At 34.8% G+C, this 11,403-nt stretch overlaps 1 protein-coding gene across 1 annotated transcript; it reads right to left on the bottom strand.

The window, feature by feature from the left end:
• Positions 1 to 380: 380 nt before the first annotated feature.
• Positions 381 to 10,320, bottom strand: ARP2 (actin related protein 2). Its single transcript, XM_087317129.1, has 15 exons — positions 10,132 to 10,320; positions 7,363 to 7,473; positions 6,680 to 6,814; positions 6,090 to 6,161; positions 5,936 to 6,014; positions 5,353 to 5,402; positions 3,280 to 3,383; positions 2,523 to 2,591; positions 2,367 to 2,430; positions 2,202 to 2,270; positions 1,764 to 1,847; positions 1,614 to 1,672; positions 1,400 to 1,466; positions 925 to 1,008; positions 381 to 801 (listed from the first exon to the last, which is right to left on the bottom strand). The coding sequence occupies exons 1-15, from the start codon at positions 10,198 to 10,200 to the stop codon at positions 721 to 723; spliced, it is 1,197 nt and encodes a 398-aa protein (XP_087173255.1). The 5' UTR covers positions 10,201 to 10,320; the 3' UTR covers positions 381 to 720.
• Positions 10,321 to 11,403: the final 1,083 nt, after the last annotated feature.

Here is an 11,403-nt window from a genome sequence, read left to right as displayed (position 1 = left end):
GGTCTTATTTTAGATCTCTTATACAATATTTACATGCAATAATTAAAGTTCATGTATTCAATGTTATCATGCACCTGCATTTTCTTACAGCTATGTTCATCTTCAAGTACACTTGGTGTGATGTTTTTTCTCCTATGTTAACTTTACTTCTCCATAGCATTTTAGCTCTTTAGACTGTTGTGCTTCATTTGAGTGTTTGTTGGAAGAATGCTCCAGAAACCCTAAAGAGAACTCGAAATGAACTTTGTGGGCCTAACACAAGAAGAAGAATTTAGAAAGACAAAATAAAGTGCAGAGCTAAGGTCATTGCATATACGATGCTTATGAATATCCCAAGGGCATGCATGTAGGATATAGAATATTCAGCCCATAGAGACTCCTCAGGAGAAGTTGCTTATCCTTAAAATAAAAGATGGCATGTGGACGGATGATGTCCATACCATGATGCACGTAGTGGGGATTGCACCCACATCCTGAAGGTTATGAACAAAACACGAGCTTTAAATAGTTTGCAATAGTCCAAAAAGCCCACTGTCTACAATTGTCTCACCGTAAATGATTTAACAAATTTCACTTTCCACAACCCAAGGATTGAAGACAAAATCATTGCCTTTCCTAGCAAGTCTAATAATTGTACAAAACAAAGCTCTGTATTTTCAATATATGCATGGTATCCCAAATGGACAAATCTTTCAAATCCATTGATACCTCAAATAATACTTAAGATTGTCCAAATTTTTCAAGGCACTGGAACCCTTCTTCTTCGTACTCTTTTCTACTGATCCACAATTCCGGTGCATTCTGCAGGCGGAGAGAGATATAGTTTTATTCTTTAACTATCATTTTTGCTTGGTTGTGCAAAAGGAAGCTTAAATTAAATAGATTGTGAAATGATGCCAAAAAATATGCGGACAAACAAAACACCTTAATTATCCCAGCCAACACTGAACCTCCTAGAAAAACCATATGCTTTCTTCGTGGTGGATCTTCAATCCTGAGCTTCAGCTTCTATTGAGAGAAAAACAGATCTTACATTTCAGAACCTTAGAAAACTTCATGACTATAAATCAACATGTCTACAACTTAAGTTGGATATGCCCAAGACTTTTTAACCCTCAGACAAATTACAAATGGACATTTTTTATAAAAAAATCAATCAGCACATGATAACAATAACATTCATATTATCACCTCAACATCATAAAGTTACAATCATGACAGATAAATATTAAGTGTTAAACTCTCGGAATTGGATCTTGAAATGCTCAAAGTTCTTAAGGTCCTTTGTATAGCTCCACATATATATCTTTACAATGAAACCCAACAAAATAAATAATAAGCAAGAGGACTCACACATGAAAGCCAATATCTCATGATATCAAAAAAAGTGATTAATTACCTTCAGACCCTGTTTATTTCCTCTGAGTACATTTTCAAGATATAGATGCCGCATTTCCTTCTCTAGCCTGCTTTGTTTAACAGTCAAACAGCACATCATAACAATAAACAATCAGTCCATGCAAACACATTTACTTAAATTCATAACATTCAATAACAAATGAATGACTATTCACAAATATCCATTGCAACACAGAACAAAAATAAACATTCACCTGCTGGGTAATCCAGGAAACATCGTACTTCCTCCACTCAAAACAACATGCTGGTAAAGCTGAATAAATAACATAAACCGTGAGACAAATTTTGTAAGACATATCACTTGCTTATGCTGTCAGCAGGCTTTTTTAAGAGTAGGATCTCACAGGCATTCGATTATCTATGTCCATCTCCTGAACACATCTAAAGGCCATTTCAGCTAATCCTTCTCCTTCAACATCTATTAACTCCTGTAAAAACAAATCATTTTACTTCAGTTTAGCTTTCCCTGAAAATATAAACGCAATCTTAATGAATTTCATTTCATTTTCGATTTTAGGTTTCGACAGTTCTGTATATTAAGAATCTATCCAATAATATAAACTTGAAGAAAACATGTGTTAAATCTTGAATCCATACCTAATTTGACATCCATTTATCTTGTATTAAGTAACATATGAACATGGAATGCAAAATTGCTGGAATGGTTATATTTGAAATTCAGAATTTGATGCAAATAATATGTGATACCACAATGAAGGGAATTTTGAACACCTACATATGAATGGATGATATCACCAAGGTTCAATAAATCTAGAGCTTACTGGATTGAAAAGTGCCTCTGGAGCCTGAAAACGTTCTCCTCCAACCTTTATCACCCTCCCATCTGGTAGCTGTTCTTCATAAAATAAAATAGAACTTGTGTGCGTCATAGATATTTTTCAGATAGTTTGAGGAAAGGCAAAGAAAAATTCTTTGTCGATTCTTACTGTATACTGCTTGACTAGGATAGTCGTCTCAACTCCAAGTTGATATTCTCGGTCAAAATCAAAACTGGAAAGGAGTTTTAAAAAAATGAAGAGTAAACAACTGCTGCACAACAATAAAGCGATATATAGGATAATCACAAGCTCAATAACTACAACCTTACATAACAAAGCTGCTCTTTTATCTCTCTTACAGTCTCGAAATCAGTTGTGCGATTGAATGAATATCTGTCAAGCATAACCTTGTTAGCCTTCTTCCAAACATACAATAAAAGCAAAGCAATCTATGCTTTTAAAGGAGAAAGACAAATGAAGAAATGAAGATCTCCAGAAATCTACTTATACTGCTAGCAACTCAAAAGAAAAGTTCTCGATTTATGGACAAAACACATAACCCTGTCCATTGTGAATAAGACAAATGAAGAAAGGTAAGTATAGTCTACCCTTTAAGAGAAAGATGGCAAATGGAGTTTTATAGCTAGCAACTCAAAAAGAAAACATTACTAGCTTATGAACAGAACAATCATACAGTCCATCATGAAAAGTTCAAGAACCAGTTACAGACCATAAGGCAAAGGTAACTATGCCAAACAAACTTCTATCACTTTCGAAGCTATCCAGCATAATTCAAGAACAACTACATAGTTTGACTGCATTTGAACTACCATTAGAAGGATTAATACTGCCTTGTGTCTGAACGAAGAAATGTCAAAAATGCTCAGAAGAAAGGAAAATCACTGAAGACAAGAGTCTGAATGAATAAATTGGTGATTAATATAAAACCCTTACACTATGCTCTTTTACAGACATTAATATTAATATATCTTTCCATATAAAAGGAGAGTGCCATACACTCAGTAAACAAATATAACTTTCTGATAAATTTATAAATCTAAAAAAAAATGTAACATCTCACCCTCTCCGAAGTAGAAGATCAATCAGGTAAGAAGTGATCTGGCGACCAGCGACCTTCATACGCTTTGTGCTGTGTGGAAAGGAAAATCCATCAACAACAGGTACCTGCAATGTGCGATGAAGACTTTATGACATCTTGATTTTACATGAAGTTTCTAATAGAAAAGAGTATAGAAGGAAAATTATTGTCTCTAAAAGATAATAATATCCTATGAGACCTTACAATTGTTTGAACACATCATCGCAAGTAACAAAAGAAAAATGTCTTCCAATTTTAGCTTCTTAAAACTAAATTGATTGAATAATGTGATCATGAATAACCAAAAATGAGGTTTGGTGCCTGATAATTGACCTGAAATTGCTGCCCTATAAGAGTAACCAGCATTAGGTAATCCAATATAGAAAGGTCAGTGGTATGAGTAGGACATCTCCAATACAGGGTGATGATGGTTTTGTTCTTATGAGGAAATGCACATTCAGGTCGTGGCTCCAGGTTAGTGCCAGTGATGTCTACGACAGAGAAATACATATAGTTGTCATGACTCCTCTGAGTAAAGACTCCATTTTGGCAGTGATGTTTTCTTGTACATCATGAGGAGTGTCCCTAGAAGTATCCATGCGAAAGAAATCTTTCAAAATTCTCTTCCTAGGAGGATCAGCGAGTATCAATTTCTCCCTCAAGAAGCCCTCTCTCTGTCTCCTTATCTCTAGAAGGAAGAATAGTACGTATCTTTGATTATTGCACTCCGTCACTCTGGGAAGAGCTCCAAATCCTTCTCTAAGGAGACAAATATTTTCCTCTGATCTCATAATAGACTTGAGCAATGTCAAATATAATGCTCCTCACAGATTTGTTAACTTAGAGCTATATATGTATATCACGCAGTCTCAGTCAACAATCTTGAAGCATATGCTGATATGCAGCAAAGGAGCTAACCATCCTAACCAGAGCATGTCATTAATTTCAAGAAGGTATATCATAACAGAAAGAGAAGAAAGTTTCCTAATAAACTTCCTAGATCAAAATAGTGTTTCCCAAGGCCAAAGTAGCTCCCTAAGATTTGTGAAGATCAAATCTTCCCCTATGTAAGACACGATCTAAAAAAGAAGAAGTTTGGTGCAAACAAAATCTTGGAATCCCTATAACGTAGACTGATCTTTGATGCCATGAAAGAGTAGCGGAAGGAAGAAATGATACACAGTTTATCTAAAAGTTGAAATAAATTACATGAAGATCCATCATAAAACAAAGAAAAAAAGGTTTCCAAATCACATTCCTAGATCAATAGTGTTTTCCTGAGGCCAAAGTAGCTCTCTAAGTTTCATGAAGAACAAACCTTCATCGATATAAGCCACACTCTACAAAAGAGGAGGAAATTTGAGGCAAATACAATTTTGGGAAGCCCTCCAATATAGACTGATCTTTGATACCATGAAAGAGTTAGCAGAAGCAAGAAATTATCTAAAAATGGAAAGGAAATACAACTAAATCATGAAGAAAATTGCAGGATAATGCTGAAACTGCATGGAGAGTGATGACCTCTTGAGAGAACTACTAGACTGATGGAAAAATACTGAAAAACATGCAATGAGAGCCAGTGATGCAGAGAAGAAACTGCATGGATACAAAATGAAGAGTGGTGGCCATATTTATAGGGCTCACCAACTCACATTTGATATGACTACTTGAAGAATAAAAAATCGCACGAGCAGCTGAAAACAAACTTTGCAGTCATTAGTGATCTATGCCAAATGGAAGGGCACGTCACTTTTAAGAAGTTATATGAAGGAAAATGTCCATAAGAAAAAAAACCATAAAACCTACCAAAACGAATGGTGGAACCAACTGAAATAATCATCTCTCTGTATTCTACATAAATAACTAGTAGTCTTCCAGATGGAACCCACACCTCATGATTGATGAAGTAAAAAAATAAAACAAATGAACTATGCATTCCCCAAATGGTCCAACAATGAAAACTTGTAAATCTTCAAATAGAGAATCAAGATCTCCCATTTGCATTAAAGAGAAAAGTTTCCGTATAATTCAATGCTTCACAGAGTTTGACCTTACCACATGTGTTACACCCTCACCTGAGTCTATGACCAAACCTGTCAGGAGTCCTGCAACAAACATGATAACACATAGTAAGTACAATTGTAAAGGCAAAGCTTTTGGCTTGTTGCTCAAATGGTGATGCTGGAGTTTTTTTCTTCTTTGTTTTCTTTTTCTTTTTCTTTTTCTTTTTCTTTTTTTTTTTTTGGGGGGGGGGGGGGGGGTAGCACATTTACAGAATGGAACATGGCCACATCATTGTTTCTTGCACATTGTACAATCCACGATTTTATTCAGGAACTTGAAAGTCATGAATGGTTTCAAAAAGCTTCACTCAGTGCTCTATGCAAGTTAATTCCACATGAATATTGTGGTGAATGACAGATCATTCTACCATTAATGTCCTTTCTTTATTTATGCTATGTTATATCATGCTGATATTGTTTACTAGAGAAAACAGTAAATGTTTATAGCATGATATAGCATTCCCTTCCAGAAGTTGAAAGTGTGACATTGCATGTCATGTAATATTGCACCTTTGCTCAAGCAAAACAAATTGGAGTGAAACTGAAAAGTGGTAAATGATACATTATCATCATACCTTGAGCATATAGAGTGAGAACTGCTTGAACTTGGATGAAGACACTTTCAAATTGGTGTGTTTCAAACATTGTCTCAATCTGGATGTTTGAAAAAGTGAGTCAAACTGCTGCATTGAAATGTCCCAAAGTTTTGTCTCAAATAAATTTGCATACCAGTTTTTCTCGATTACTTATAGGATTCAAAGGTGGATCTGATAGCAGTATTTTACATTCAGATGGTTCGATCTGAAGATGTAAATATTCATTAGTTTAGTAAATCGCAAGTCTTTCTAAATTTGCTGGCTCTATTCAATGATCCATACTGACATGATAACTTATTGCTTTGGTATAGCAAACACACAATCTTAGCCCATGTCTCCAAAAAACTCAACTTTGCATTTACCTGCCATATAATCTAGTTGCACCATTTAAAAGCTGTTTGTATGTCTATTTTCATAAACACATCCTTATTTGAGCTTTTTGTATATTTCATTCAATGTAAACTTATGCATTTGCATATTGCAAACAATAAGCCGTCTTAACATGAAAACATAGCTGTGAGGATATACCAGTATGTATGCACAAGAAGCGTTTGTTCTTTTATTCACTTCCATTAACTTACCCATCATTAGCATTAGAGTGATAGACTCCTAATCAAAAAAGGACTTGCAAAAAATGTTTTTGGAAAAGAATCATAATAACAATTAAAGTAAATTCCAGCTTGAAGATAATAAAGATGTTTCCTCAAAATAATGAGTGCATACCTTTAGGACATCATGGATCATGTGATCCCAAACAAGGTTCATATCATCCCAATCTTGCACAATCCCATTGGTGATAGGATAAGAAATCTCAAGTTGGTGTCTGAGCTTTGCACAAGCCTCCCCAACAATGACATCCTGGAAAGTTTTAAAACTTATGGAAGGATTAATAGATGTAGAGTGTCCCAGTAGACAAATGTAAAAGTAGAAATTAAGATTCTATAGGTTTGCAATTGAGCTTTTGGCGTTGCATTAGTCAACCCATGTGGATGGTGAGGGGCATAGTGTAGCATGTGGATTACAAGCTGCCTCAAATTTGTGTGCATGAAAATGCAACTTAGAACATCATTTTGGGGATCACCATTAAAGATTGGTAACACCACCATTATCCTTATATATTATCTTATGCCTACATCTGGATGATCTTGTATTTATTTATCCCATGCCCATGTATATCATAACTCAACCATGATGACGTAGTATGATCACTGTTATTCACCGCAAACCATGTTTGAACTTCATTATAATTATGGATACCAAATTACCCTTTATGGGTGGCTATATTACCTTTATTCAATATTATATTTAGAAACTAAAGACATTTGCTAACTCATATCAATCAATAAAGAGTTCAACCATTAATGCATTGACTTTCTAATCCAATAAATATTGTGACCATAACATACATTAAGCTTGTACTCGGTATTTGTTTCTTCAAAACGTAATGTTGGCCGGCCAACCATGCATGGGAAAACTGCCGTAGGAAAATTTTCACCAGCAAATCCACATTTTACAAACTGAGCACCACAAGAAAAGGATGTTAGCAAGCCAATATTATAACAGAAAACTAGTAATAGATTTTGAAACTGACTGTGTGATGTGGATCCGCATTAGGAATATTAGTATCCATGTTCTTTCACATAACATAAACAATTTATAACTCCCTTGCTAAAATGAAAACCTTTGGGAACGTTTGCAAAAATAGCCCTCTCTGATCATTTTTGTCAAATTTACATTTTTAAACCCACAAAACTTTTTAATATCTAGGAAGTGATCAAGGTTTTTTAATTATTGTCATTAGCTACATACATAAATACATATGCATATATACAAAGGGATTTACACAGTACCTTTGTACAAACAACCAATATCCAAAGAGAAGAAGCATATGGCATCAATATGGACCCAATCTTAAACATCATGAAAACATAATTTAGTTGTAAAATAGTTTCTATGAATGCACGATTAAGTGATACTTTCTCATTCATCTCAATTAGTGGTAGTAGTAATTTAGGAGATCGGCCTGAATTAACCCACTCATTTATCAAGTGGCTATATTCACCTGTTTATTACTTATATAATTCTAGCAGACATAAAATACATATGCATATGCTAACACATTCATAAAGCATTGTTGGTCAACCAATCATTCTCCAAAGTGGACAGCATATGGAAATATCAATATGTACCCAATCTCAGTTGTAAAAACTGGTCAGTCATGTCTTTAAAACTAGGGAAGTTTGGAGTATGAATGTCAGTGTTTACATGGTCTACTAGCACATTTTCTTTAATCTACTAGTCGTCGCATGGTCATTAATAATGTGACCGCGTTAACATTGGCTGGTCTCCCATTTACCCCATCTAGATGTCTGTGGTTTGAAATGCCCACGTTCAGATATTAGTATCACTTACCAGGATACAGCCATATGTTCAGCGCAAGAAAAAGGAAACAAGGAAAGCCTCCCCACAATGCACTAGAGAATCCTCCCATCCTTTTAACATAGAATGTAAGGTGTAGAAAACACAAAGTGAGTAGGTTTGTAAGAAGCTGTTGTCTACAGGTGTGACTTCAAGAAGTTGATTGTAGTTGAAAAAGAAATTATACTAAGCAGAGAAGGTGAGAAAAGATTCAAACTGTTTATCCCATATGGAAAAGGCACACAAAAATTATGATTGTATATGAAATAGGAAAACCTGTTATTAAAATATCCAAAGGGAGAAAGAAAGATATATAGATGTATTTTAAGAAGTCTAAATAGCCTATGAGACCAAACAAGGCTTGATATCCTTGTATGGTGTCTCATCTTGGAGAATAACAAATTAAAATAATATAACTAGATAAGTACAAGTGTCTAAGAAAATTGGAGACTTCTCTCAGTGGTTCCTATGCAGTCATTTGTTTTCTTTAGCCCGTCAGATGTGGCATCTGCTATTGCTTGATCTCAGCGGCCCGTTGAATGCTGGACACGTCACCTCTTGGCCATTGCTGCTTGTCTCCCATCTTTGTGAACCAGATACTTTGCATTAACAGAAACAACCACATACTAGGGGGGTGATTATTTTGCAGACAAAGGGTCCAACTTATTCGCTATCAATGCCCATGTAGATTTATGGTGTATGATTAGGAGCTAGTGCTAACATCCTCACTTATGAAGTGATCATTTTAAGTTTTAACACTTCCGTTTCACCCATTTCCTACAAGGAACCATACAGATACCTGGGGTATGAATGTCCATCTTCACACTAGCTTGTCACTTGTTTACTACTAGTGTCCATCCACAATATCTAGCAGTCTACCATTTTTTTTACAAGAACCCATCTATTATCCAAAGATGTAACATTTTTAGGAGCATTTCCTAAAGATATAATCCACACATATTCATCATAGAAGCCCAAATGATAAAATATTAACCATAATTATCATAGTGCATATGTATCGTTCACATCAACTCCCTCCATGAATCCATCAGTTCAACTCCTGGATCTCTGTTCAGAAAACTATGTGAGGCATACTGAGGAACTTATAACTCTCAATATTACAAACATCTTACAATGCTCAAAACCCTCAGTCTACATTGAGTTTTCTCTTCTTAAAATCGACAACAATGTTAGAATAAACTTTCAGATAGAAATGCGGGTATGACATAAAACAAGACACTGAAATGGGCAACACCCAACATCATAAATCAATCTCAGAGAAATGAGATCAAAGCATAAATAAATAAAAACTCAACGCAGACTTCATCTCATCTAAAATGACACAGAAAAATAGGCATTAAAATAGTCAAGTTCAACATTTTAAATCAAGTAAATAATAAGATTCAAGATGAATCTATGAAAAAAAATGAGATTTGAAGTCATATTTCCGCTAGAATGGCACAGAAATAGGCATTTTAAAATTGTGCGAAGACTAAGATATGTTAACTATGTTTTATTTTCAATTTTCTTCCAAATTCCAAAACATAAAATAGAGGAAAGAAAACCTTCTGTAATCAACAAAATCAATAAAAATGGCACAGAAATTGCCCATTAAAATGGGCTGCCCAGCACTTTAAATCAAGAAAAACAAGAAGAAGAAAGGGAAAGCCATTGAATTATTCACTTATTTAATAAATTAATTAATTTGTATCGAAAATAAGGTTTGAAATGAGATTAAATAGATTTTATTTTCTTACTCCTGTTCCATTATCGCAGACAACAACATCTCTGGAGACGTTGTGGGGTGATCCACTCTTGTGCGCCATTTTTCTCTCGACTTCATTCAGCTCTGAAACAGATCCACTCTTCCGTGTGAGCCGATGGAGGATTACTCATCCAACTATTTGCAGCTTCCTGTTTGATTTTCTTCTAATGCACTGTTCATTATGTGCATCTTTCAAGCTGCAGTGAATGTTTGGTTTCTCCTTATTTTCCTGAATGCCCCTATGCTTTCTCTAATTCCCCAAATGCCCTTTCTCCGCCCATCCCACAAACGCATCCGAGACCAATTGGAATTGGAATGGATTGAATTGTATGATCGTTCCATTTGAGTACATATAACTGCTTGCCATGGAATTTACGAAAATGTCAGGGGCCATTTCAAAGCTTTTTCCTTTCATATGATTGTTATGAAGTCATTGAACTCCACTTGTTAACATTGGCTCGTGTCAAGGTTTATCAAGCATCGACCACTTGTCAATGGTCATGCATGTTCTTTGTAATAATAGTAAGGAATGGATGCCGATGAAATGTCTTTCGGCATCACAATGTCCTTTCCTTGTTGAATCTTCGTAGGGCAATGTCAACTTGATATTACATGTTGTTATTTGTCAAGTGACATTAGTTACGAAAAATAAAGCCATTATGGAGACTATATGTTATCACGTTTTATACCTAGATTTTGGAATCGTCGAACTTTGCATCACGTATTGGTATGCATCATTGAATAGAACTTTATTAAGTAAACTCATAATGGTGTAATTACACGTCATTGTTTAGAGTTTTATTTTTATCAATTATGTAACTTCGATTATAAGACCTTAGAAGTTACATTATCAAAAAGATGAGTACCTTTTTATTTCTAACAATTATATCACTTCGATTATAAGACATTAGAAGTTACATTATTAAAAAGATGAGCACCTAATCAATAAACGATAAGTGTAATCATGATTACACATGACACCAATGCATATCTCGTCTGTCCATGAACATATCGAAAGAACCTTCAATGGCCTCTTGTAAAGATGAATGGGGTAGGCAATGTTTTTTGGTTACATTCATCCCATAGACTATTAGGTACTCAAACCAACTAAACATTGGTCCTACGCAATGAGGTAATTGATGCTACTTGCAGACCTCTAACAACAAAATAAACAATGATATTTACACATCAACATATAATTGCCTTTTAATCATCAATGCTTCATCGTTTTTTAGTTTTAGTAATGATTTTTCACATCAAATAT

This window comes from Azolla caroliniana, unplaced genomic scaffold (genome assembly GCF_043228905.1).
Source record: "Azolla caroliniana isolate FFs.n. ecotype wild unplaced genomic scaffold, voAzoCaro1.0.p SCAF_3, whole genome shotgun sequence".
Taxonomy (NCBI): Eukaryota; Viridiplantae; Streptophyta; class Polypodiopsida; order Salviniales; family Salviniaceae; genus Azolla; species Azolla caroliniana.
Note: the sequence above shows the minus strand (reverse complement) of the source record. Positions and strands in the feature narration are given on the sequence as shown.

Coding starts and splice junctions, on each gene's coding strand:
- ARP2 (XM_087317129.1), bottom strand. CDS start 10,200: ATGGCGCACAAGAGTGGATCACCCCACAACGTCTCCAGAGATGTTGTT. Junction 2,431..2,522: donor GAGCAGCTTTGTTATGTAAG/GTTGTAGTTATT, acceptor ACTCCTTTCCAG/TTTTGATTTTGACCGAGAAT. Junction 1,673..1,763: donor ACATAGATAATCGAATGCCT/GTGAGATCCTAC, acceptor TTATTTATTCAG/CTTTACCAGCATGTTGTTTT.